The following is a 27,630-nucleotide window of genomic DNA, read 5'->3' on the forward strand; positions in this document are numbered from 1 at the left end:
GTTAAAGCTGTGACTAGAGACAACGTCAGGTAGCGCTAGTGGTAAAGAACCTGCCTGCCAGTGCAGGACGCGGGCTTGATCCCTGGGTCAGGAATATCCCCGGGAGGAGGGCATGGCAACCCACTCCACTGTTCTTGCCTGGAGAATCCCAAGGACAAACGAGCCTGGCAGGCTACAATCCATAGGGTCACAAAGAGTCGGACATGACTGAAGCAACTTAGCATGCACACGCTGAGTCAGTAACTCAGACTTTGCACTGATGTCTGCTTCCTCTGTCCAGAACATCTCTCTCCACCAACTCCTATGCCTGGCCAACTGTTACTGATCCTTCAAGACCCAATGCTGATAAAACCTTTCCTGAGCCTGAACAATGGTTTACTTTGCTTTTCTTGTTGGCATTCACACAATAGATACTTGGTGACCAGAAAGAAGGAAAGAGAGTGAGGGGGATTTAAAGCAAGAATAGCCACAGCTTTTCGAGGGGACAGAGACCCCCAAAGCCCTGTTTTGGGCAGCCTGGCTCCTCAGTAAGGCTAGGGCTAGGCTGTGTACCCCACTCTAGTTTGTGGAGAGGCACCTGCTTCTCCTCTTTTGCCTGCCACTTCCTGCACTGGGTACAGCTTTCCAAAAAGCTGCAGTACCCATCCTGTTGCCAGGGCAACATCAGCCCATGGTGGGACGTCAGGGATGACAGGGGCAGAGCACTAATCCTGGAAAGTTGCCAAGCAACGCAGCGGGTTGGTGACATCATAGGGGACACGGTTTCTGGACAGATGGACAAGCCACTGCAGAAAGGGTCCACTCTCAGGAGATCTAGCTCACAAAGTCACTCACCCTCTACTACACAATGGTTTTGGCTGTATCCCTCAACTGGAGGTGGGCTTGAGTGAGGGGAGCAGGGAGTGATGCTTTCCCCAGCAGCCCTGCCAGCTCCACCTTGCCCCTCTGCAGGGGTGGGCAGTGGATGTAACAGCCCCCTTCCTCGGCAGGGGACTGTGGGTCAGTCCCTGCCCTCCTGGGTCTCAGGTGCCTACCCTCAAATGCCATCTTCTCCAGTGGCACGGCCTGGGTTCAGGCTTTGATCTTCCTGCCCTGTCCTAGAAGCCATCGTGTCCACTCGTTCCTTGGGAGAGAAGCAAGGAGCTGAGCCATGATCCCATCCTGGGCTCCTGCCCTTTTTGTGGTGGGAGGGCAGGCTTTCACCCTATTCTATGGGTTTGAAGGGAAGCCAGCCTTGCTCTTGTTGAAATGGGGAGAAGCTGGGTTCCTGAAAGAGTTACGGGGTGGGGCTTGGGCAGACAGGTTGCTTAGGGCACCCTGGCCCAAGCCCATGCCTTTGGGCCAGGGGTTTGAGGAGCATGGCCCACCTGGGCGCCCCCCTCCCCTGTGCTTCCTGCTGGCAGTACTGAGGCCAGGAGGAATGCTTCAGTAGCTGCAGAGATGAAAGCCTTGTGTGAATGGGCAGCAGAATGGGCCCTTCACATGGCCAACCAGCCAGAACAGAGGGCGACAGGCACTCAGACAGGGTGCCTGGGGCTACCCGCTCTCCACCTGCCCCCAGCTGACCTCTTGTACCCCAGGATCTCTCTCTGGTTTGCTTGGCCAGGAGCTCTGAGCTGATGCCAAGAGAAACCAAGTCACAGGCATGGAGGGAATCAGAGAGATGGCTCAGCTTCATCCCAGGCCTCCCCCCTCTGCCACTGGCCAGCTGGCCTCGGCAGCTCTCACCAGCATTTTCTCTGATGAATAAAAATGAAGACAAATTAATTCTCCTTTCATCCACACGGTCAGCCTGACAGACAATACCTTGAAAGCCCAGAGCTCAGGGAGGAGGAGTGGAAAGGAGTTCTGGGTGGGGGGCTGGAGGAGTGAGGACCACTTGGTCATGAATGCTCAGTTCCCAGTCCAAAGCCACTCCCACCTATATTCATGTGGAGCTTCCCAGACACAATCTCCTTCTTTGGGTTTTTCTATCACCTTCCATCTCATCTCAGGCTACACCTCCTGTGGAAGCCCTCCCTGGTTGCCACAGAACACACTCACATTCCCCTCAGGGCACCAAAGCCAGTACCACTCAGTAGGCAACCATGCAATGGTCACTGCTGTATCCCCCAACTGAAAGGTAGTCTTGCATGGTGGGGACCAGGGGTGCTGCTTCTCCCAGCAGTCCTGCCAGCTCCATCACTCCTGGAAGGACCCACAGGAAATGACTAGGAGACAGAGCCATCCACGTCAGGCCATCACCCTGAAGATGCCCGCTGACAGCTACCCAGCTGCATGTGACTGCACTTCACATCCTCTTCCCCAGTCTACCTCCCCACTCTGGCCTGCAATTCCAGACCATGCCAGTGAACCGGGTCCAGGGTGCTGATGTCTGCTCACCAGGAGCGGCAGCCAGAAGAGGTTCCCGCCAGCCCCTAAATACCTGGGCCAAAGCTCCAGGTGACAAGCCCCGGGACAATGATATATTTCACAGGACATTTCCGTGGGGCCTGAGGAGCTGCAGAGAGCTGTTCATCATAATTAGGTTCTGAGTGCCTCTGATTTCCCCTTGGCCCCAAGCAGCTCACTGAGCATCAGCAGAAAGACCTCTTGGTAGAGTAGCTGGCCTCAACCATCTCAGTCCTGTGACCCACCAGGTACCCCCACCCCTCCTGGGAACCTGAGTTTGCAGAGTTGGGGACCTGACTACCATTGTGACCTTTTGCCCACCTCTAGAAAGGTCTACGAATAGGGCAGGAGGCCTGGTTTCTGCCACCAATTCACTGGGCAAGTCTCTTCTCTTGCCAGGCCTTCGTTTTTCCATCTGCACAGTGGGGAACACAAACCTTGTTCAGCTCTGCACCTTGGCCTCCTGTACAGAATGGTGTGAGGGACACCGGGACTGTTACCCTAACCCAAATACCTCTTTTCTTGGCAAAGGCTTTGCTCTTTCCAGACCTCTGAGAGGAAGTGTGTAAGAAACTCTGACAGTCAGAGCAGCACTATTTACAACAGCCAAAACATGGAGACAACCTAAACGTCATTGACACATGAACGGATAAAGAAAATATAGTATATATACACAATGGAATACTACTCGGCCATGAAAAGAACAAAATAATGCCAGTTACAGCAACATGGATGGACCTGGAGATTATCACACTGAGTCAGAGAGATAAATAACATATGACATCCCTTACATGTGGAATCTAAAATAGGGCACGAATGAACCTATCTATAAAACAGAAATAGACTCAGACATAGAGAACAGACTTGTTGCCAAGCAAGTGGAGGGTTAGGGAAGGAAGGACTGGGCGTGTGGGATCAGCAGAGAAAAACTACTATATATAGGAGGATAAACAACAAGACCCTGCTATATAGCATAGGGAACTATATTCAATATCTTGGGCAAAAACCATACTGAAAAAGAATGTCTGTATATGTATAAGTGAGTCACTTTGCTGTACAGTAGAAATTGGCATGACATTGCCAATCAACTAGACTTCAATTATAAAAATTTAAAAACAGAAAGAAACTCCGACAGGTCAGCAAAGATAGTTTGTTCAAGAGAGGGAGTTCCTCATTATCAGAGAGGTAGGGCCAGTTAGTGGCGATGGCCCAGGGGTGTTCAAACAGCCAGGGTGGCAGCTGCAGCGGGCAGTCTCCTTGGCAACCTGCTCCCATGCTGCAGGTCCGCAAACAAGGTAGCAAGAGGAGAGGGGCCTCAGCCTAGGTCAGAGCAGAGTCGGATGGGAGCCTGGGGCTGTCCTGCAGTGTGTAGGGCGACAGGGGCCACAAGCCAAACACCAGTGACCGGGGGCCTCGCCTTCCCTCTCCAGGAAGGAGGTGGACACCCTCCAGAGCTCCCCACTCCACCCATCCCCTTGACCCTCTTCTATCCCACCTTCCAGTTGGGGAGGGGACATCAGAGTGCCAGATATCAATAGTTCCCAGCATCTCAGTGTCCCTACCTGAACTGTTTGAATCACCAGGCACCTGCCAGGCCATCCTCTGGCAGTATTCCCCCTCCCTGTGGGAGGGGTCCCTGCCCCAGTGTCCACTTTCCCTGATCCTCTTGACCTGCCACTCAAGAAGCTGGCACTGATAGGTCCCCTTCCCAGTACCCTGTACCCATGAGGGGCCGCTGGGAAATATCATCTCCACCTCTAAACAGTGGCTCTCAAGTGTGCAGGAGGCCTTCAGGTCTCCACATGGTCTAACAGAGGTGACCCCACATGGCCCCCTTCTTTCTTCTCTCTCCAACTCTGCCATCCAACCCTGAGCCAGCTCTGGGGGCATCCTGGCCTCAGATCTCCTTCCAAGCAGAAGGAACTTACCCTTGGAGGCCCTGAGGGTGGGAACAGTTGCTTCCATTTTACAGATGAGCAGACTGAGGCCCTGGAATGGAGGCCTTGTCATGGACACACATGCTACTGGTCAGGAAGAGTTGGCTTGGCAGTGGGACCCTCGGCCCTGGCCCAGGGCCCACCCTGCTACCCCTTCCTGGTTCCATGGCCCCTCTTGTCTGGCCCGCAGAGCAGGCAGCTGGGCTCGGGAATGGGCAGGGAGTGCCTTGGGGAGGGCGCCTGGGCTGGGGAGCAGGTGTGGTGGGGGGGCAGCAGGTGCAGGATAATGGGGCCACCGGGGAGGCCGGGGGAGCAGGTGCCACCGTGGGGGGTGAGGTTGCCATTGTTCAGGCAGCTCTGGTGGGCCCCGTGCAGGAGCGGCATCCCTGTGAGCCCCTGGGCCACCCTGGCTCATGCTCGGAGGTCGTCCAGATGCCTGGGCACAGGCAGAGAGCCAAGCCCCTCCCCTGGGTCTCAGCAACCCGCCAGGTTGCCATGACAACAAGTACTTTCATCCTTGTCCCTTTGTCTGGTCACGGTCCAGCTTTTGTGACCAAGCCATAATCAGGAGGTGGAGAGAAAGGGGCCTTACCTCCGGACACACTCAGCTGGGGTAGAACTGTGAACCCGAGACAGAGGGACTGGGGGGCAGGTTAAAGCGGAAAGACTGGGCTTTGCCAGCCATCGACCCTTGGAGCCTCCTCTCCTGGCTGCTCACCACACCCTGAGAGCTGGATCTGTGGGCCTGGGAGTGACCTGGACCCCAGGCTCTTCTATCCTCTCTCTCTGCCTCATCTTCCTATCTAGGAATGGACCACTCCCCTCCCTTGGTGCACCATGGCTCTGGGAAGCAAGAGCATGGCTGAACCAGTTGGATAACTTCCCTGTACAACTGAGGAAAATGAGACACAGAGCCAAGCTGGGCCTTGGCCTGGATCACACCACAGAGAGCAAAAGGAAGAGCCAGGACCTCAAGCCATTAAGTCTCAAGGCCCAAATGGCAAGCCACCCCCACTGTCATCTCTTTTCCTGACACCTCAGTGGGCAGGAGCCTAGCCACCAGGGTTGGGGGCAGGCTATGGTGGCCCAGACCCCACTATCTGTGTGACCGTGAGCAAGCCTCTTTTCCTCCTGGAACCCGAGTCTGTAAATCTAGGGGTGTCGAGAGTAATGGGGAGCCCATCCCCCCAAAGCTGGGGTGAGAATGAAGCAAGGCTCACTCTGCATAAAGCCAGCTCCACGCCAACCCCACAAACACCACACATCCTCCATGCCCAGCATCACTCCCTACCCAGAGGACTTGACATCCCCATGTCTCCACTCTGGGCCTTTGCACCAGTGGTCCCTCCCCTGTGGAGCTGTCTCCCCTCACACAGGAATCTGGAAGTCCCTGGTCACTGAGAGAGAATGTACGTGTGTGTGCTCAGCTGTGTTCAACTCTTTGTAACCCCATGAACTGTAACCCGCCAGGCTCCTCTGTCCATGGGATCCTCCAGACAAGAATACTGGAGTCTGCTGCCATTCCCTTCTCGGATCACTGCCTAAATCTACAGGAATCCCCCAGAGGCAAGTTCTGATGTTCAACAGGGGAAGCCCTGAGCAGAAGCAGAGCGTGTTCCTGGGATGCAAACTCAGCTCTGGGGATGGGGTGGCACAGAAGGAGGGGAGTGGGGTGGCTTACAGACTGGGCTCTAGCACCTTTTGTCCTTCCTTCCTCGGCTGGCTCTTCTGATCTTTGAGGGGAGCTAGGAATTCCTGCAAGCCCCCTGCCCCAGGCTCACCACCGCAGTTTCATGGGAGGAGTCTGGGCATCTCAATAATGATCAGCACAACCTTGAAGGTTTGGAGTGAGCTTCTGTAGGGTCTGCCAGTTTTCATGGGATCTGGGGCTCTCTCTGCAGGCCTCTTTGGCTCAGGACAGACCACCCCCTACCAGGGCAGCCTCACACACAGACAGGGTCTGGTGATGTGACCCAAAGACAGCTCCAAGCAGACACCTCAGTCAGGGTGGGTCTGCATCCCCTCTTCTCAGCCACCACTGGTCCCCCTGAATGAGATTTGAGGAGTAGAGGGCCACAGGAAAGGGGCCCAGGCTCTCCTGCAGCTGGAGTGGAGTGAACACTGAGCAGAGAACCGATTCGAAACACCAGGGACCCAGCCCCACATATCAACACAGCCCGGCCATCTCAAGAAAATGTTACTTCCTCTTCCCATGAACATCTTTCTCTGGGATTAGCTCGGCATCTGTGCTGGATGTGAGGGGGCAGCAGCAGGGCCTGTTTCCTGAGGCCACTGGAGGGGTGCTGGGGCCTGGGCTGAGGCTGCAGCACCGGCAGCCCACCCCCACAGAAGGACGGTGTCCACCATGGTTATTCACTGTTGCTCTGGGTTAGGAAGCTGTTACTGAGAAACTTGTGTTATGAGGTTTAAACATCATGTCACTTAATCCTCACACCAGCCCTGGAAGATGGTGTCTATCATTGTTTCCCCTTTTATAGGTAGGGACACCAAAGCTCAGAGATGTTAAGCTTATAAGAGGGGATCAGCAGACCCACCTGAGAGGTTGGGGAGGGGAGAAGGGCACAACTGAGGCCACTGTTAGCTAGAACAGTGCAAAATACAGATTTGGGCTCAGAATAAAGCATTTTGTATAATGGCCTGAGCCAAGGGACCAGGCTATCTACGTGGCAAGGAACATGCGTCGTGAGGCAAGGAGAAGCTGGAGGGGGTACCTCATTCAGGCATCAGGATGGAAACAGTCCTGCCCAAAGCGCCTGGGACCTTAAGGTGTCCATCCCAGCCTCACCCCAGCCCTGGAGGGCAGAGAGAAGGCAGCACCTCTCAGTCAGGGGGCAAAGGATGGAGGGGCACACACTGCCCAGAACCAACGCCCTGTTGCCTCATCTCCAGGAATAGCTTCCACTATCCAAAGTATGCTTTAGAGGGAAGTTTCAGTGGAGCAGGGACAAGGTACAAGGGAGACTGGGAGTGAACACTCCAAATTTTGCATCCCAGGTCACTTGCTTTGTCCCAGCCCCGCACGGTGGGGACGATTCAGAGCTCAGGCCCACGCCCAGTTCCCCTCCCTAGGGAACTGACAGCTGTTCTTCCCCTCTGCCACCAAACCCCAGCAGTTCTACTCCTAAACACCCTCCAAACCAACACCCCCTCCAGATCCATAGCCACGGCCCTGGCCTCCTCCTCCCTGGCCTGCTCACCACCAGCTGGCATTACCAGTTCCTCCTACCCAGCAGCCCTGCTTAGACCCCTCCACGGCCCTTCCTTCTCCCCACGTGGCACCACGTGCTGCCCTCTGGCCAGAGGGAGGCTCTTTGATTTCCTGGTACACATGAGGTACCTGCCCGCTTGTCACCTGGATCATACTCACTGCAGCTCAGGCATGTTTCCTCCCAGATCTAGGTTAAGCATCCCTGTGCTCCTATAGCCATGACAGAACCATGCAGCCATGGCCATTAACATGTCTGCCTCAGGAGCTCCCTGGCGATCCAGTGGTTAGGAGTCAGCGCATTTACTCCCAAGAGCCTGGTGTTCAATCCCTGTTCAGGGAACAAAAGATTCCACAAACCACAAGATGAGGCCAGATATATACATATAACATATATATATATATATATAATGTCTGCCTTCTCAGAGAGACCAAAGGCGCTATGGGCAGGGTCAGCTGTCTGGCTCAGCCCCGTGTCCCTAGTCCCAGCCCTGTTGCCTGGCACAGAGGAGATGCGCAGTGACTGACAGCCAAGTGGATGAATGAGAATGTGGTCAAGGCTGGGAGGGCTGGTGTCCCAGCTGAGCTCGGCTGGGCATAGAAGCCACAGCAGGAAGTGGGCTTGAGGAAGACTTCCAGGATGGGAGACTGACTGAGCCAGCAGGTCCTCTGCAGAGGCCCCTGGACCTGTGCGGCCCCTCTCCTGCCTTGAACTGCAAAGAGGTGTCATCTCTTAACAGTCACACATCTGCCAGAAAGGGGCAGGAACTGGGGCCTCCAGCCAAAGGGAGAAGGTGATTTAGGTGGATTCCTAGAGATCTCATACACTACCTTTGAATCATGTGTTCGCTTCCAGCAAAGCCATTTAACAGTCTCCTGGGGACCACCATGGGTGTGAGGGAATTCAAAGGTCCAGCCATGGGCCCCCCTCCCTGTTCGGCTGGAGGGCAGATGCCCATTGGTGGCTTTGTACAACCCCAACCCCCAGCCCCGACCCCTGTGCAGAGAACCAGCAAGTCTGAGAGGGCAGGAGGTGTCCCTGGACTTGGCTGACCTTGAAGCGACTGCTGTCTGCGGGTGGCCCCAGGCCAGCCCTCTGCTGCGCACACTCCTCCTGGCTCAGTGGCCGCCTCCTGAACTCCCTGGCGGGCTTCCAGGCCCCGGAGGAAGCCACCGCCTTTGCCACCACCGTTACCGCTGCCACCTCTGCTGCTGTGCAAGTGCAATTACAGCAAACGGCCGCTGCCTCACTTGAGCCTCACCATCCACACCTGGAACTAATTAACTTAATTAGGCCTTAATGAGCTACACTGGTCGGAAGGCCTATTTTTACTTAATTATCCCCTAATGCGCTTGGCATGGAGGAGCGAGGGATCAGGAGCATGGCTTTGGCGGTGGCAGCCACCTCCTCTCCCTGCAGAAGGGACACCCAGGAGTCATGCTTGCCAGCCAGGAGTGAACCCCAAAGAGCTGAAAGTCTGGGAGTGGAGGCGAGGCAGGGGCCACACCCGAGGAAACAAGTGCCCCAGCCCCGGCACCATCACTGTGGCTGCCCGGCCTCAGCTGGGGCTGAAGCCACCCAGACCCTCCTCAGCCCTAGCACATTGCCCTTTGCCATCTGCTGCATCACGCCTGCACCACATGGTTCTCATTTTCTGACCCCCCACTAGAGTACAGGTTCCGTGAGGGCACAGATTTCGTGTCTTGGTCCCTACTGAATTCCCAGCCTAGAACAGCACGTGCCTGGCACACAGCAGGGACTTTCTGTTGAATGCACGTTGAGGGAATGCCTTGACGAATGGCCAAAGGCCTCGAGCTCCCCGGAGCCCACCCATACACCTCACGCCTGAGGACAACATCCCCACACCTACCCTGGCCTCCCACTGTTCACACTGGTCCTGCCACCTGAAGTCCATCTCCCACCTAACCCCAGGCCCTGCAGGAGCCTTGTCTCCTGACCAGGTGGGGGTAGGGCTGTTGGAACTTGGCTCTTCCTGGCACTTATCTCTGCCTACCCTTTGGGGGATGCTCCTTGGGGCTGGGTCTGTCTGAACCCTGAGGCCATGGGCCCCTGGAGGTGGTGACTTCATCTCTGCCTGCCCATTGCTTTTCCATTTAACCCCAGTAGCCTGGCCCAAGGGGGCTGGCCCACAGTCAGCCATCAGAGGACAGTCGGCCTCACCTTGATCCTATGGCTCTAGACCCAGCAAGGGGCTTAGATGAGAGCCGAGTCCAGTCAGCTGCAGTACTGCCTGTAAGACAGGCTGCTCCACTGAGCGGGGAGGTCTGGGATGGCCCCCAGAGCCCAGGCCTCCCGGACAGGATTCCCCAGTTCAGAAGGGCAAGGTGCCCAGTCTGGGGCAATTGGAACTACCAGTCAGAGCTGTCTCCCCAGGGGTCCAGGACCCCAGGGCAGGGTATGGGTGGAACAGAAAGGGGAGGGACAAAATAATTTGGAGGGAAGGAAGACAGATGTCATGTTCCTTGTGTCCCAGCTTCTTGGGGACTCTGGACAGTCCCAGGGTGTGTGAGATCATAGACTCCTGCTTCACAAAGGGAAACTGAGGTCTGAGAGACAGCACCCGCCCAGGTGACCCGGCCGGGAAGGGAGTCGAGTTGCTGGGACCTGATTTAGGTTCCCACAGCCCTCAGCCCTGCCATCGGACAATGGTGGCACTGACTGCCACCTGCCCTCACTTCCCTGCCCTCCCCAACCCCGCCCAGGAAAGCCGCGGATGGTTTCTGGAAGGTCAGCACCTGCCTCCTGGCCTTATGGAAGGCAGGGGGTGGGGAGGGCAGCAGCAACTGAGGGAGCAGAACTGGGGGCCCTCGGTGGTTTCCTGCCTCCTCCTAGGGAAAGGCGCCAGGGGGCAGGGGACCTCCCTGAAACTGAGGGTGAGCTGCCAGTGCTTGAGGGGTGTCTGGAAACGCTGGGGCTGCCTCCTGAGTCAGCACTGCCATGACTGGCTTGAACACTTCCCTGGCCCCAAGCTTCAGTATACCCACGAGTCCAACAAGGATAGTAGGAATCCACCCAGGCCTTCCAGTCTGTGACCTCAAAGAACCACCATAAGGGCCCAAGAGGCCAGTGGCTCCTGTGGGCAGGGAAATCCTGGAGAGAGAGGAGACAGTTTGATGATGGTACTCTTTCAGACAGAGACCCTGGGGACAGAGTTCTAGACTGCCCAGGCCCCCTCACTTCAGCTGCCCCAGCCTAGCCAGAGCCCGGCTGTCGGGGGGTAGTGGGGGAAATGACAGAGTCCATCTGTGATGGGAGAGGCTTGATCAGGGATGTCATCAGCCCTGGAAACTGCCTTTCTGCTCCCACCGACTCTCCTGTCCTTGCCTGGCTGTCGGCTGCTGGCAGTCACCCCACACACACGCAGCGGCCGCTGCCCGCCTCCCTCCCAAGCAGCGGCAGCTGCTGTGGTCTCCATGCTGGAACCAAAATTGAATGAGCATTTTCACAATGTCGCCTCCCGCTGACGGCTCCTAATTGCATGTTGAAGCCATGCAATGGAGCCCAACTCACACTAATTATGTCATTACCCTAATTAAGTAAATACTGTATGTGCTAATTGGCTGAAATCTCTTCAGTGGGGGATGGGCAGGGGGAGAGGAAGCCCGTGTCCCCTGGGCTTTCACACGGATGCACTGGGGCTAACAGATTCAGGGTGGGGGGGCACTCCCACCTCGGTTTGGCAGATCCTGCCATCACCCAAGTAGGATTCAGTGAGGACCCTCGGCTATGGCCCAGGACAAGCTTGCCCATGCTCCAGGAGAGGTGGCAGAAGGTGCTGGACAGGTGGTCAGAGACCCAGGCTGAAGGCCTAACTTTGCCCTGACAGACTGGTGGTCGTGAACAACCTTCTACCTCTCTTCAGTGGGTCCTCTTGCCCACCTCCCACCTCAGGCAGCCCAGAACCTATGGAACCTCAGACATCAGGGCACAGGGGCATCAGAGGGACTTAATGTCCAGGAAGGATTAACCAAGCCACTGTCTTCCAAATATATGGGTTATCAGTTATATGCCCAGCCCGGGGCAACAGGAGAGATAACAGCTGATGACTAAGCAAAGCCCTAGGCTCTGGGGACAGTACCAGTGTGAGCCAGCAAAAGGAATAAACAGGGCTGGCAGGTGAGGTGGAAGACATTCTGAAGAAATCTGAAAGCTTCCGGGAGGAAGAGGACTTCACCTATGAGAGAGAGGAAATCGGGACCTCAGAGCTCAGATCATCTTTCAAGGTGTGTTTTTTGTTTTTCTTTTTTTAATGTCAAACTTGTTAATCGTAACTTTCAGGGGAGGGTTGTAAGGGAGAAAAGCACAGCCATCCAGAGGGGGGCTCCCAAATGGGATGCCAACCCACTTGGGGACACAGGAGGAATGCCAGCCCCATGTCAGGGACAGTTGCATCAGCCCCAGTATGACCAGAGCCTTCACCCTGCCTTCTTTAAGCTCATCACCGTGGATTCACCCTCAAGTGAGGGCCCCCATCCCTCCCCTGTCTCTCACGAGGCTGCGGGGAGGGTCTCCAAGGCCATATCAGCTGGATCTTCTTAGGCCCTGCAGAGCCAGGTAGTGCCCCATCTGGCAAGTGTGCCCAGGTACCACAGTGTAGGCATCCCTGTTCTCCCAGCTCCACTCTATCCGCCTGCTGCCACCTCCATAGACATATGCTGCGGCTCCACACCCAGCAAACACCACATGCTCACTTTGGTGGGCAATGGCTCCCTGCCTTCCAGGCTGCAGGGAAGAAAAACTGGCCGAGTGCTGGACAGGCTCAACTCCCAAAGCGGCCCCTGGCCAAGCCCTTCCAGCTCCCAGGCCTCAGGTTCCCAATGGATGATGTCCACTCATTCATTCCTTGTCCCAGGGTTCCATTCATCCCACACAAACACGGTCTGGGCGTCTCTACGCTGGTTCCAGAAGACAAGACACAGAAAAGAAACCATCCTTTTAGCCATGACATCTGCAACTTGATCTCAAATCGCTCAGGAAAAAAATCACATAGAACTAGGCACACGCACAGAGCGAACGCATATAGAGAGAGGGAAAGCGAGGCAAAATACTAGCCATAGTTGACATGGCTAGAGGGTATATAGGTGTCTTACACTACTCTTACTTTGACAACTCTTCTGTAAGTTTGCATTTATTTTGAAATACATAGTAGAAAGAAGGAAGGGAGGAAGGAAGGTCCTTTCACTTTATAGGATTCCAGGCTACTAGAGCAGGCGGCTGGACCAGTGGCTGTCTTTGGAGGAGGGCTTCTGTAAGGCGTGGAGGAAACGGGGCCAGGCAGAGTCTAAGGGCCTCTGTCTCCTACCCTTCTACGCAGCATGGGATGGAGGCTGACTCTCACCTCCTCTCCCCGTCACAGCTTCAGGCAAGCCCCCAGCTCCCTCCTCTTTTCCTACTCTTCAGAGCCTGCGAACCTTCCAGTAGGAGAAGGGGCACTCGTCCTGGTCAGAGGTTTGAGAGGGCCTCCTGTGGCTCTGAGCATGGACGGAGGAGACTGGAGCAGCCCAGGGTGCTGGGCCTGGGACCAGAGAGGAACGGGACAGGACGGCTCCAGCCAAGCCCACCCTAGGCCTGCTGCCCCCCACAGACTATCACAGACTTGTGCCCCGGCTGCCCCTATCACAGACAAGTGCTCCGGTGTCCTTGCCTGTCACAGCAGCTCTTGGCAGCAGGAGGGGAGCAGCAGGAAGTGGTTCATTATTCCATCCTTCATTAGGTCTGCATTAGGCAGCCCGAGAGGAGAGGAACCGTGGGATGTGCAGGAGGAGGCCTCTGCTTCAGATGGGCCTGTGAAGGGGCTGCGGCGCTGGACCCGCCCCCTGCAGCCTCCTTCCCGAGTGCCCCCTCCCTCTCCCCTGCTCCCCTACTCCTTTCATTCTCACTCCTCCCCTTCCCCATTGTGCCTACCAGCCTCCCCACCTCCCTGGGGGGCTCCCCAGGGCTCTCCCCTAAAAGGGGACCTCCCCTACGCAGGTCTCCATCCAGGCTTTGGACAACCACCCAGTGGCCCCTCCCTCCAAAGAGACAGTGCCATCGGCATATCCCCGATGTGTGGTCCGTCAGCGGCAGAATGCAGGGCGGACTCCCGCCCGCGCCCACCGCGGCCGACCCCTCTCCCCTTGACCTCAGGCTGCCACTTCGGAGCCTGGGCCGCCCCCGAGCGGACCTGCCCTTCATTCAGGACGCTCTGTCCGGGACGCTCCGGGCTGCGGCACCCAGAGGTCAGCAGAGGCCGGTTCCTCCTCTCGGACACCTTTGTTCTTCTCCCGCCTTTGTCCCCGGCCTGTCCTCCTGACCAGCCCACAGCCCCGGCGCGTCTCACCCCTCGCCTGTCAGCTCGCCTCTCCCTCCCACTCCCCTTCGTGGCCTTTGGCCCGCTCGAGCGGGGCAGCCCGGCAGGGTGCGGGGTGGGGCCCCTCTGCCCTCTCGCCCAGCCCCCAGCCCGCCTGGCCCCCCGCAGCCCCGCTCCCCCACTGCTCCCTCTCGGGCCCACGCCCCCCTCACTTGCCCCGCGTCCCGCCCCCTCAAACACCTCCCCTCGCCTCCTCCGCCCCCTCCCCATTTCCTCTTCCCTCTTTCCCTGGCCCTTCAGTCCCTGGAAGTCAGGCCTCCTCCTCCCCTCCCCTCTTCGCTCTCGTCCTCTCCCTTCTCTCTTCCCCCTCCAGGCTCCACTCCTTCGCCTGCTCACTCACCCTCTCCCTCTCCCGCTTGCCCCCCTCTCTCTCCCCCACCTCTTTGTTTCAGCTGAGAACCGGCGGCTCCTCGGGACAGTTCCCACACCGCAGTGCCTCTGGTGAGCAGACAGCGCCGCTGAGGTGAGCTGGGGGATCCGGCGGGCGGGCACAGGCAGGCGCGGGCAGCAGGAGCTGGAGCTCCAGGGGGCGAGCGGGTGGGGACGGGCCATCCAGCTCGCCGCTGCTCTATGCCCGGGGCCAGTGGGAACAGCAGTCGGAGGAGTGCCAGCTTCAGATTCCCCGGTGGTCAGCCAGGTGGCCGTCGGGGGCAAAGCCAGTCTGGAGCTGGCAGGTTCTGCCCCTGCCCGGGTGCCTGGCTTCTGAGGGAGACCCTCAGGGGCACTGGACTGGGGAGGGCAAGGGCTGGGCTGCCCAGAACTGCCATCCCTGATGGTCTGTGTGCCCGGTCCTAGAGAACAGGGGCCCCGGCCCCTGCCTTGGGCTGGGTTGCTGGGTGGCAGCAATGGAGCTGTCCGTGGGGCTGTGACCCCAACAAGTGCTTGTTCTCAGGGCAGGGTGGGGGGTTGCTGCTCAGGTAGGGCGTGTGGGCAGAGGAGAGCTCTGCCTGTGCTAAAGGAGGGCTGCTTTCACTCCAAGCTACTGACCGCCAGGCCCACAGAGCCACATGGTGGAGGGGCGCTTCTCCCTGCCCCAGGGGTCTCTGGTCAAGCTCCTCCAGGATAGGGTCCCCAGGACTGCTTTACCCAGAGCTACAATCAACAGGAATTCAGGTCCAAGCCCAGATGTCCCCGTGGTCAGCTTCCTGGGTTGAACTGAGGATAGGGAGGAATGCCTTGATGGGGGGGGGGGGGCACGGGGACAGCTGGGCGACAACCGGTAGAAACAGAGCCCTGGCTCTTGAGTGAGGCTACAAGTGCGAGCACTGGAGATGCCCCAGCTACATAGGGATCCAGAGACGCTGGGCAGGTGGGTGGGAGCGGATGGAAGGGGCAGAAGCCAGTGCCGTGGGCCCCGCCCCCTTCTCCCTGGAGCTGGAGATGGAGAGACCACGCAGGAAGGGGACACCGTGTGCCCCTCACACTTCCCCAGAGAGGTGAGCAGGGAGGCTCTGCAGGCGGGCCGGGGTTGGGGGGGTGAGGACAGGGAAGAAAGGCCAAGACTGGGACAGGGGCAGGGTAGGGGGGTAGCCCTTGGCTATTTGGTTAGGGCAGGGTCAGATCCTATAGCTCCTTGAACCCCCAGGAGCCAGCAGTGGACAAGAGCGTGGTGGGCAGTCACCTTGCGAGGCAGAGCAGCTAGGGGCGTATGTCGCCTAGGACTGGGCAGATGGGGCACTTGCTTCTGGGGGCCCACTCTCCCTGGACCTCTTCCCTGGCCAAAGCCCCCTCATCTGGGCTGGTGAGAGCCCCTCCCAGATGGAGGAGCACCACGGGCAAAGAGGCAGAATCAGGGCTGGGGGCCCTGAGCTCACCCCACCCCACCAGCCTCTCCAGAACAGGGCAGCCAGAGCCCAGGAAATGGGACAGAAAAGCCTTAAGAGTGGCTCCCTGGCTCCCCAGTGAGGGGCTGGCTGTCAAGACACCCCTGTCTCAGGGAGAAAAGCCAGCCCTCCAGGCCTGGGCACAGCTCACCCTCTCTCTATGGGCCCTCTCTCTCTCTCTCTCACAGCTGCCTGCCTAGGCCACTGGCTTCCCCACCACTCAGGGCGTGTCAGTGCCACCTCCCTGACTCCCCCTGGCCCCCACACAGGCCCTGTGCTCCCCTAGCACACTGGATTCCTCTAGCCCAGTGAGGGACTCGTGGCCTGGGGTTAGGCCAGTTCTCACACACCCAGCCTGGGCCTCATTAGGTCCCTTACACATGATTCCAGTGGACCAGGCTGCCCCACCCATTTTTTTCTGAGCCCTCATGGGCTCTCTCCCAAGCTGGGCCAGCTAACTCTAGCTCCAGCTGAGCCCCCAAAACTGGTTCTGTCATCTCCCAGGACGCCGTGCACCCCAGCAGCCATTAAAGGCCAAAGTACCACACCCTGCTGGTGCCAGTCCAATGCCAGAGGGTGGGAGTCACTCGCTCAGCCTCAGTGACTGCCGAGGCCTCCTGGGCTCAACCCTGAGCCTCCCTGAGCTTCTCCTGGGAAGAGGCTAAGACCACTCTCTTCTCTCCTTCCATCCCTGACCCTCTTCCACAGAGCTTTCCTGCCCACATGCATCTGCTGCCACCACATACCCAGAGAGGTGAGGATAAGAATGCTGTCCCCATTAAACAGAAGGGAAAATTGAGGTCTGGGAAAAGAAAGCTGGCATGGCCAGGATAAGGACCTAGGACCTGATTTCCACTCCAGTGCTCCTTCTTGGTCTTTCAACTGCTGCCCTGGAGAAAACCTACCTGAGGGTATGATGCCTACGCTCTCCAAAGTCCACCCACTTCCCAGCCTTGCCACCCCCCAAATCCTCATACCCTGATGGCATGCCCAGTGACACACGGCTAGGTTACTCCCAGGGGCGTCTGAGCCAGGTCCACTCAGTGACCGTCTGTGGGTTGAAGTGGACACACGCATGCCTACGCATGTCCCTGACTGCACACACACAGCTGTGCACACAGATGCAGACACACACCTTTGTGTAGAAGCCCACCACTCAACCGCGTGTGGCTTTCTGCCAAATCACACACACAAAAGAGCTGTGAAATCTAAGCCAAGAGGGGCTGACAAGTCTGTTCTAAGGACCCCTAGATGGACCAAGGTGGTAAAGGACGCCTAGACGGACCAAGTGGTAAAGAATTCGCCTGCCGACGCAGGAGACATACGAGACGTGGGTTTGATCTCTGGGTCAGGAAGATCCCCTGGAATAGGAAATGGTAGCCAACTTGTTATCTTGCCTAGAGAAGCCCATGCACAGAGGAGCCTGGCCGCTAAGTTGCTCAGTCATGTCCGACTCTTTGCGACCCGGGGGACTGTAGCCCACCAAGCTCCTCCGCCCATGGGATTCTCCAGGCAAGAATACTGGAGTGGGTTGCCATTTCTTTCTCTAGAGGATCTTCCCGACCCAGGGATCGAACCCAGGTCTCCTGCATTGCAGGCAGATGCTTTAAGCTCTGAGCCACCAGGGAAGCCCGGCTATAATGCATAGGGTCATAAAGAGTTGTACACGACTAAAGAGACTTAGCACACACACAGATGATGATGTCATCATCCCCAAGCCCCTGGCGGGGAACCAGGGAAGCAGGAGTGGACCTTGGGCTCTGGCTGAGCCTGCACCAGGCCCCGAGGTCTCTGAGCCCCAGAGGGTGGGCAGAGGATAGTCAGGAAGGTCCCAAGCAGGTTCCCATTCTGGCTCTGTGGCAGACCTGCTGTGCTTCCCCAGACAAGCCACCTTCCCTCTCTGTTTCACTGGCTTTTATAAAACAGAGGGATTTGGGTTAGCAGACACCTAAAGGCTGGCCAGGCCCACTGCCCAGCTGCTCTCGGTTCATCTAGGGGCAGACAATGGAAGGGCCTGTGAGGGCAGCAGCCAGGGAAAGCTTCTGGGGACGGAGATGAGGGCAGCGCGGGTACAGCAGGAGCCCGAGCAGGAGGAACAGAAGCCAAGAGCCAGGGCGGGAGCGGTTCCTACGGCCCATAGCTGAGGGTTATGGGACAGATAATAAGTCCTACAGAACACTCACCGTGTAGGCTTTGTTTCACATTTTCATCTAGACTGCACTCAAATATATCCTTCCTCATCTAGGGGGTTACCAAATGGGCAAATCTAACAGCTTAGGCCCACTCCAGCCTCTGGCTTCCCAGCCCCCACAAACACAGGCTCAGGGCAGGGGCCAAGGAGGTGACACGGGGCGGGGGGGACTTCTGGCCAGACCCCACCCACACTCAACCCCCTCAGCAGGCGAGTCAGCAGCCACGAGTCCAGGAAGCAGGACCGCCCGTGCTGAGGATGTCCGTGCATACACACAGATGCACTCCTCCTCCTGGGATGCCAGCACCAACACCTGCACGCTTGCATACTACCACACACACACGCGTGCATGCACAAGCTGGGGGACACGGCGGACGGGTCCTCGGCCATAGCCCCAGCCTTCGTCCTGCTCTTGCGGGGAACTTGGTGCCCGGTGCTAACACTCGTGCCTCACAGGGAGAACTGAAGTGGGCCAGGGCATGTCTAGAGGGTGCCAGAGGTGCACCTGGGCACAGGCTCAGCCACGTGAGGACAGTACCCCCAAGACTATGACCCTACCCGCCCCCGCCCCAGCCAGAAGAACCCTCCTGCCAGGACAGAAGGAAGTGGAGCCCCAGCATCACAGAGGGGTACCAATTCCCCTCTCCCCTAAATCTCCCTGGCCCCCAGAACCCAGTTGACCTGCTCACCTCCCTGCCCGTCCTCAGCCCACCAGGAACCATCTGCACGCTGCAGTCTGGAGTCCAAGTACGGAAGGAGGCTCTTCCCAGAGGCAGGGCACGCCAGCCCTGGCCCCGAGTCCCTCACAGCCTCAGAGAGGAGGGCATGGCTGGGGTGGGGTGGGGGCCAGCAGGAGCAGCCCCAGGCCTCGCTGTTCTCTATGGCTTTTTATTCCTATGTGATTCTACTGCTCACTCATATAGGGATTGGAGCCGTGGCGCACGGCGGGGGCAGCCAGCAGAGGGCTCGGACACTGAACAAAGAGGTCCAAAGAGACCAGGACAGCGGTCCTCGTCTCCCGGCGCAGGCTGCTAGCCTGGCCTGGGGAGCCCCTCCCCAGGTGCTCCCCTCCCTGGCCAGCTGGAACAGGGGGAGGGGCCGTTGGATCCCAGCACTGGAGACCCCTCACACACTGCAGGCTGGCACCAGGACCTGGACTGCGTCCCAAGAGGAATGGCTGAAGGATCTGGTTGGGGGCGGAGTTGGGGGTCAGTTCGGCTGGGAAAAAGGGCCTGGCACAAGGAAACAAGACCCAGTGTCCTGTGTGGCTGGGGGTAGGCCCTGGAAAAACGAGGCAGCTCAACCAAAGAAGGTACAGTCTGGCTAGGGACTGTCCAAAGACAGAAGGGAGGGAAGTCCTTGGTGGGGCAGGCAGCAAGCTAGTGCCCAGCGAGGAGACACCTCAGCAGGGATGCCACAGCGGGGAGTGACAGACAGCAGGACTAGCGTCCTCAGGCCTGCCCTCCCTGGGGTCTCTGCTCACCCACATCAAGCATGCTGGGCTCAACCCTCCCAGGCTCCCATTTAGGTGAATCGCGTGCCCTGCAGAGACGGGACAGCCAACTCCTGCAGGGCCCCCGTGCCGGGGCTACTGGCAGCCACCACTCTGCTCCTGGCAGCCCCCTGCTGGTCTGTGCTCTGAGAGAAGACGCACTGAGAACCCAGAGCATGATCCTTTTTATTTTCAGTCCTTCCTGCTTCACCCCACAGAAGAAACAGGCTTGGAAGCTGAGCAGAGGGGCTGCCTAGGGGAGAAGACTAGGACAGCGAACTGGCCCAGGGGCCTGTCCTGGTCCTCTGGAGTACCCGCTGCCATGGCTGAAAGTAGGGGTGGAAGAGAGCCCCCATCTGCCTGGCCAGTGTGAAACTGGACACACAGAAGAGGCCCTGGTTGGGAGGTGTGAGGGCCAACCAAGTAGCCACGGCCAAGGGAGAAGGGGCCCTAAAGCTTGGTCGGGCCCTGGGGACCAAACCTGGTCTGTTCCAGGACGCTGCCCTGCAGGCCTCTTCTGGGTTCCCCAAAACATGACCTACATCATCACTGCGGATGCAGGAACAGGAAGTGGGCGTCTGTGACATTGGTGCCAGTCAGCCCCGTGTGCAGCAGGTGTGCCCCACCCTGGAAGCGGCAGAAGAAGGTATGTGAGTCATTATGGGCCAGGAAGGTGGCCACGTCCAGACCCTCAGCGGCAGCTTGGCTGGTAAGCTCAGGCCTGACCCAGGCCCCGGCTGCCTCTGTGGGCCCATCCTGCCCATCAGTGCCGCCGCTCAAAAACAGCACGTCAACAGTCCCCAGTGGCCACTGGCCCAGCTCCACTCCAACACGCAGGGCCAGCTCCTGGTTGCGGCCACCCTTGCCTGAGCCCTGCAACCGCACCGTGGGCTCGCCACCAGCCAGCAAGCACACTGGGCCCCGAGCGCCCACCACAGCCTCCAGAGCCTCCTTCAGTTGCAGATCTGGGAGCTGGAGGTCAGCTGCAAGTTCACAGAGTCGTTCATCCTCCTCCACAGACGCTCCAGCACCAGGCAGGGCAAGGTGGGCTCCAGCGACTCGGGCCAGCAGCCCGTAGAACTGGGCCACACTTTTCACATCACCCTGTATGGCTGTGCTCAGCACCACAGCCCTGTATCCCAGCGCCTCAGCCTGCTTCTGAGCCTCAGCCAGTGCCAGTGCATTGGAGCCAAGGATCACGTTGAGGACGTGACCACAGGTGTGTGGCCCGTGGGGGTCAGAGTCAGCCCGGGCCAGCACAGTCTTCACAGAACGTGGCAGGGCAGCGCGAAGGCCATAGCGATTGAGGATGTGCAGGCAGTCTTGCACGCTGTGGATGCTGGCCACAGTGGGGCCGCTGGCAATCACCTCCACGGGGTCCCCCACCACATCTGACAGAATGAGGCTCACCACCTGGGGAGGGGTCGCAGAAGCAAGGCTCAGTCCCACCTGATCCTTGCCTCAGGGCCCGAGAGGACAAACTGCCTTCATCTAACCACATGTCTTCACGCCACCCAATGCACTTCCTTGCCCACTTCTAACCCCTCTCAGGTGGGTGTGCAAAACACCTAGCCCTGTGGACTCCCATCCAGGCCTCTGCCTTTCATCTCCCTGGCACATGTGGGCCTGGTTCCACCAGCCCCGGACTGCCTGGTGAAGAAGGGCCCCACACACCTGGGCAGGGTAGGCGGCCTGAGCCAGCCCCCCGCCCTTGAGCTGGGACAGGGCCTTCCGGATGGTGTTCAGCTCTTGGATTGTGGCTCCCCGGGCCGCCAGCAGCTTGGTTAGCGTCTGCTTCTCCTCCAGCGTGACAGGTGGGATGGGGGCAGGCAGCAGGGCTGAGCCCCCCCCTGCAGAGACAGTGAAGGCTTTGGGCAGAGGGGGTGGATGGCACGGGGACTTCCCGACCTGGGGAGCCGGCAGGCAGCGCTCACTTAGGGATGTGGCGGCTAGAAAGAGGGGTTAGGGTGCCCCCGTGTGGACATACAGTGAATGCCCACACAATCACCACAACCAAGGCACCTGAGGTTGAACTCTGCCTTGGGGTAGCCCAGGTCCCAGCAGACACTGGAAGAACTATTCCTTAAGACCTTAGAAGAGGAAAGAGACCTGGAGGAGACAGCGGAAAATGAGGGAGGGGACTCAGGGAGCTGGAAACCAGGGTTCTAGCCCCAGGTGACAATGGTGCCGAGGGCAGCAGCAACAGAGACGTTTTCCTTGCAAGACCTCAGCAGGGTACTCCCTGCGTACCCTCTCACAGGGGAGGGCCCCACAGCTCAGGGGAAGCCACCAAGGAGTCAGCCATCCAGGTCTTTACTGCCTCTAACCTGTGACCTCGAGGGCTCTGACCAACGGTTCCTTGCACACCTGATTTTGGGAAACCTCCCCGCTACCCCCCCACACCCGCGCGCGCACACACACACCCCGTCCTGAGCCAGTGCGGCACCCTCACCTGAGATGAGCACAAGCAGCAGATCGTCAGCGGTCAGGCCTTCGGCCAGCTGCCTGATGGCCAGAGCAGCCCGCAGAGCGTCCCGGTCCGGCAGGTTGTCCTCCGCGCCCTCAAATACCTGGATGCGGCTATGTGGCTTCAGCAGCATCTCCCTCAGGGGAGAGAGAAGGGAGAGCCAGAGATGTGGTGGGCTCTGTGTCCCGCCTGGCTTCTCAGATGTACAGGTGAAGGGGATGTGAACAAGGATGCCCACTGACACCCACCCTGGAGCCAGGCCACTCCCAGAAGAAACTGGAAGCTGGTGAAGGAAGGAGGCCCCGATCCAGGCTGAACCTGGGCCCAGGTTCCCCTCCAGACAAGAACAGCACCCCCAGGTTCCTTACTGCTTGCCAGCGTGCTCCATGGCCGCACGGATCCCCTTGGGAACACTGATCACTCCCTGCACAAGATGCTGGCCCAGGAGCTCCTCAGCTGCAGCTGCCATGCCCAGCACAGCCTTGCCAAAGCCCACCAGGTAGAGGTTCTGCCTCAGCTGAAAGCTCCGGTCCCGCACCTTCAGCTCTCCGCTGTCAGGGTCCAAGGACAGGGCCCGCTGCAGCAGGGGGCCTGGCAGCACTGCACCCACAGTGCTTTCAAACAGCTGCCGTGCCTGCTCTGCCAGAGCCATGCTACTGGCCATGCGGGCCAATGGGCCCCCCCAGAGGAGTGGGCCTGAGGGGGCTCTGGCCAAGTGACGCAGGACCTGCAGGGCTGCAGCCATGCCCCACTGCTCTCAGCACCACTTGGCGTCCATGGCTGCCTAGGAGGAAGAAAGCACTGGTTAGGCTGCTGCAAAACCAGAGACAGGAGGCTTCAGGGCCAGTGGACCCCACAGCTGCTGCTGCTGCTGCGGGAATAGGCCATCTGCCAGACCCAGGAGAATCCCTAAGGTCCACAGCTGTCTGATCTCACTCCAGTCTTCTGAGCCCAGGCCTGCAGTCTAACCAACCACATCCTCTTCTGCAGGCCACGCGCCAGCTCTCTGGACACCCTGCCCAGAGTCCAGAGGTCCTGTTAGCAGAGCCTTCCTCCTAGACCACCTCCTTCGGCTGAGAGTTAATCATTCACAGAGGAAGAAATTACTATCCGCGGCTTCCATCCTGCCCCTTTTCCACCTCCTGCACTTCTGAGCCTCGCCCAGGGCAACACCCCTTTCTGGCACTCCTTCCTTGCCTCTTTACCTCTTTACTTCAGTTGCGACAAAGCTGCTGGCTATGCCACCAACTGGAGCCCAGTGACCTCCAGGCTGCTCTGTTTCATTATCTCACAGGCCTGGGCTGGGGAGCCTGGAAAGACTAAGTCTGTGCAGGGAGGCTGTAGATTTGTTGGGACACTGACAAGCAGGTCCAGGCACATCCTTGGGCCACAAAGCCTGAAGAATCCCGCACTCAGGGCCAGCCCAGCAACAGCTTCAGGTTCAACTCTGACTCACAGTAGAACCTTAAAAAAGTCCTTAGACACCACATGACTCCAGGTACGATGCAGCTCAATCTGCAGGACAGAAAGGATGCCCTTCCACCTACATGGACAGACCAGCCCTTGCCAAGAACATGCCTTTTGCTCTAACATAACAAATCTTGGATCACACCACCCACAGGGGTGAGAGCCACGTGGCTGGGGCAGGCAAAGGGCAGGCTTCTACCGCTGAAACCAAACAGTCATTTTCCCCACTGGGCATGGTAAAAGCCAAAGAAGACTTGAAGTGAGGGTCAAGAGGTTGCAGAGTAGTTTAGGGACAATAAAGTGCTAAAGAGCTCATCTCTAACAAGGCGTTACTTTAATAAATTATAAATTTATTTTATAGTTATAAATTAATAAATGCCCACCACACATGCTAACTGCAGCAGCAAGTGTGGACAGAGCAGGGCAATCAGGCTCCAGCTCTACCACAGGGACAGCTCCGTTTCTCTCACTGGGTCTCCTGTGCAAACTGAGAGGTGAGATGAGACTAATGCTCTTCCTTTGACATCCCTGGGCTCTCTGAAGCTGTCCACCGTTAACACTGAAAACTTCGACTGCAAACATCGCTTTATCCTACACCAAAAAAAGAAAAGAAAAGAAAAGAAAAAACCTGGCAATGTCCAGCCTCGGATCACTTAGCCTGCATTGAGCTCAACTTTCCCATTTAGAGAAGACAAACCGTTCCTGACTCCAGCTGTGAACGGGAAAACACAGAGGGAGCTGCCATGGGGATTCAAAACGGGTCCAGCAATTGCTAGGGCTGGCCAATGAGCACTGGCCATAAAAGTGTCTTAGCACGTAGCAATAGCTGATTTTGACGGTCTGGACCAAATCTGTACCTGTTTCCCTGATAGATACAGGCCTAGAGGATACCAGAGTTGCCAATGGATATCAGAACCCAAGGCAGGGGGCGCCCAAGACTAAGGCGGTGAGAAAAAATACAGAACGTCCAACCAAATTTCAATTTCAGATAAATTCGGAATTGTTAAAAACTAAATATGTTCCGTACAATATTCGTATCCGACTCTTAGCGACCCCATGGACTGCAGCCTACCAGGCTCCTCCGTCCATGGGATTTTCCAGGCAAGAGTACTGGAGTGGGGGGCCATTGCCTTCTCCGATTTGGGACATATCCATACTAAAAAAGTATTTGTTTATCTAGTTAAAATTCAAGTTTAACTAGACGCCCTGCATTTTTATTTGCCAAATCCAACAACTCCACTTGGAACACCGCCTCTCCTAAACTACCCTGAGCTCCAGAAAGTCGTAAATACAAAGCGGACCCGCCTTGACACCTCCCCGCCACCAAGCGGGGCTCTAGCCCTTCCCCCGCCTTCGCCTGCCTGCCCGGCGCCGGAAGTGATGTCACCCGCAGGCAAAGGCCCCCAGGCTTTCCTCAGGGAAAGGGCTGTCGCGTAATGTCCGAGAAAATAAGAGCCCGCTGCTGCCTGGGCCCGCAGCCCCTGAGCCAATGGCCCTGTGGCTCTGCAGGCCCTCACGGCACCGACATACCGCCTAACCATTCGGCGACCCGAGGTCCAGCCCCAGGACCGGAAGTGCTCTTTGGCGGCGGATCCGGATCCGGAAGTGTGGGGGCGGGGTTGGGACGCCGATGGCGAGGGGCGGGGTAAGCGGGAACCAGAGCCGGAGCTGGTATTGGTTTCGCCCTGCTTTCCAAGAGGCTTGGATGCAGTCACCTTCAGGCCTCAGTGCCTTCATCCCTACAGTGGGACAATAATCGCCACCTCGCCGGTTGCTATAATCCGCCCACTCCTTTATTCTGTACGATTCAATCAGTCGCACATACTTTCCAACCTCCTGTTAGGTGGTGGGCATTGGACAAAGCAAATGGACTGAGAATCACTACTTACCCACAGCTGGCTCCTCCTGGAGCCAGATGAAATCATCCCTGCCACCGCTGTAATTCCATAAGGCATTCGTGTTCCCCGCCTTCTTCCCCGGGCTACCAAATCACAGCTCTGATTCAGCAAGAGAGTTCCAGAATCAGCAAGAGAGTGATTCTGGAACACACGAAGTACATGTGAACACGAATGACCCTAGGCCTCCCGCCCTGTCCTAGCTCTCACCCTGGACCCAGCTTGATAGTGGTATCTTGCCACATTCAAAAGACAAGTCCTGACCAGACTCAAGGACACAGAAGAATACATTGTTCTTACAGATGTTTTCTTGAGATCACAAATTATACCACAGATTTCTTAAAAGTCTTAAAACATTTCTCCCCACCCGCTCTTTTCTGCCACATCTCTCTTTCCCAAACCATGCTCTGCTCTTTTCAACAAGTATTCCTCCCCCACTTCCTAGCTGTCTCCCTGGGTTTTTCTTTCCTTTATAATAGAGGACCTTTTGTGCGTGCGTGCTAAGTCACTTCAGTTGTGTCCGACTCTTTGCAACCCTATGGACTGCAGCTTCCAGGTTTCTCTGTCCATGGGATTCTCCAGGCAAGAATACTGGAGTGGGTTTGTCATGCCCTTCTCCAGGGGAACATCCCAACCCAGGAATCAAACCTGCTCCTCATATGTCTCCTGTATTGGCAGGCAGGTTCTCCCAAATCTTCACCACCTCATCATCACAACAAAGGCAACTTCAAGATTTGCTCTTTTTAGGTGTAAGGAAATTGTACTTAAAATTTAAGTTTTTCCTTGCTTGCAGTAAGCTGTCTTCATCCATCCATGTGTTTATTCAGTTCCTGAGTGCCTTCTATGTGGGCCAAGTGCTCTAGCTGCTGGGATGAATAAGCCGTGGTACTTTTAGTTTGGAAACTTACTCTGCTTTTATAATTACATTCCCTCACTTTGGGGGAGGTGGGGAAATGTAAATTTGAGCATCTCTCGTTATTTAGTGCCAGAGACCCATAAACAGACATCACTTGCTGTGCTTTTCTGTCAGACTGTCAGCAGGAGACTAATTATATCCATTTTTAAAATCCCCATCCCACCCCACTACTCACAAGATGCATTTAACTGCAAGATTCAGGTGTCCACTGGACTGTGAGCTCCTGGAAAGTGGGGAAAGTGAAAGTTGCTCAGTCTTGTCCGACTGTTTGCGACCCCATGGACTACACAGTCCATGGAATTATATTGGAGTGGGTAGCCTTTCCCTTCTCCAGGGGATCTTCCCAGTCAATGGATTGAACCCAGGTCTCCCACATTGCAGGTGGATTCTTTACTGACTGAGCCACTAGGAAAGCCCAAGAATACTGGAGTGAGTAGCCGATCCCTTCTCCAGCAGATCTTCCCAACCCAGGAATCAAACTGGGGTCTCTTGCATTGCAGGCACATTTTTTACCAACTGAGCTATGAGGGAAGCCCGGGAAAGTGGTTCAGTTCAGTTCAGTCGCTCAGTCGTGTCCAACTCTTTGCGACCCCATGAATCGCAGCACGCCAGGCCTCCCTGTCCATCACCAACTCCCGGAGTTCACCCAGACTCACGTCCATTGAGTCAGTGATGCCATCCAGCCATCTCATCCTCTGTCGTCCCCTTCTCCTCCTGCCCCCAATCCCTCCCAGCATCAGAGTCTTTTCCAGTGAGTCAACTCTTTGCATGAGGTGGCCAAAGTACTGGAGTTTCAGCTTTAGCATCAGTCCTTCCAAAGAAATCCCAGGGCTCATCTCCTTCAGAATGGACTGGTTGGATCTCCTTGCAGTCCAAGGGACTCTCAAGAATCTTCTCCAACACCACAGTTCAAAAGCATCAATTCTTCGGCACTCAGCCTTCTTCACAGTCCAACTCTCACATCCATACATGACCACAGGAAAAACCATAGCCTTGACTAGATGGACCTTTGTTGGCAAAGTAATGTCTCTGCTTTTGAATATGCTATCTAGGTTGGTCATAGCTTTCCTGCCAAGGAGTAAGCGTCTTTTAATTTCATGGCTGCAGTCACCATCTGCAGTGATTTGGAGCCCAAAAAAAATAAAGTCTGACACTGCTTCCACTGTTTCCCCATCTAATTCCCATGACGTGATGGGACCAGATGCCATGATCTTCGTTTTCTGAATGTTGAGTTTTAAGCCCACTTTTTCACTCTCCACTTTCACTTTCATCAAGAGGCTTTTGAGTTCCTCTTCACTTTCTGCCATAAGAGTGGTGTCATCTGCATATCTGAGGTTATTGATATTTCTCTCGACAATCTTGATTCCAGCTTGTGCTTCTTCCAGTCCAGCGTTTCTCATGATGTACTCTGCAAATAAGTTAAATAAGCAGGGTGACAATATACAGCCTTGACG

General features: G+C 57.0%; 2 protein-coding genes across 5 annotated transcripts in view; both read right to left on the reverse strand.

Moving 5' to 3' along the window:
- DNAH1 (dynein axonemal heavy chain 1) overlaps nt 1-8,763 on the reverse strand; it is an 87,592-nt gene extending 78,829 nt beyond the window's left edge. The window contains exons 1-2 of the mRNA XM_055557473.1: nt 8,609-8,763; nt 7,717-7,885 (exon numbers count right to left, since the gene is read on the reverse strand). The gene's annotated coding sequence lies outside the window, so the exon portion shown is untranslated. The remainder of the gene's footprint in view (nt 1-7,716; nt 7,886-8,608) is intronic.
- Nucleotides 8,764-19,599: 10,836 nt separating this feature from the next.
- GLYCTK (glycerate kinase) lies at nt 19,600-25,536 on the reverse strand. Of its 4 annotated transcripts, none has more exons than XM_055558137.1 (5): nt 24,896-25,536; nt 22,267-22,678; nt 21,884-22,035; nt 21,106-21,281; nt 19,600-20,844 (listed from the first exon to the last, which is right to left on the reverse strand). In XM_055558137.1, exons 2-5 carry the CDS (start codon nt 22,641-22,643, stop codon nt 19,978-19,980), a joined length of 1,572 nt encoding a protein of 523 aa, XP_055414112.1. In that variant the 5' UTR covers nt 22,644-22,678; nt 24,896-25,536; the 3' UTR covers nt 19,600-19,977. The 4 variants fall into 4 exon arrangements, with proteins under 4 accessions (XP_055414112.1, XP_055414111.1, XP_055414113.1 ...); XM_055558136.1 differs by having other exon boundaries at nt 22,267-22,682; XM_055558138.1 differs by having other exon boundaries at nt 22,267-22,682; nt 23,104-25,536.
- Between the last annotated feature and the right edge of the window lie 2,094 nt (nt 25,537-27,630).

This window comes from Bubalus kerabau, chromosome 20, assembly GCF_029407905.1.
Source record: "Bubalus kerabau isolate K-KA32 ecotype Philippines breed swamp buffalo chromosome 20, PCC_UOA_SB_1v2, whole genome shotgun sequence".
In the NCBI taxonomy this organism is placed as follows: domain Eukaryota; kingdom Metazoa; phylum Chordata; class Mammalia; order Artiodactyla; family Bovidae; genus Bubalus; species Bubalus kerabau.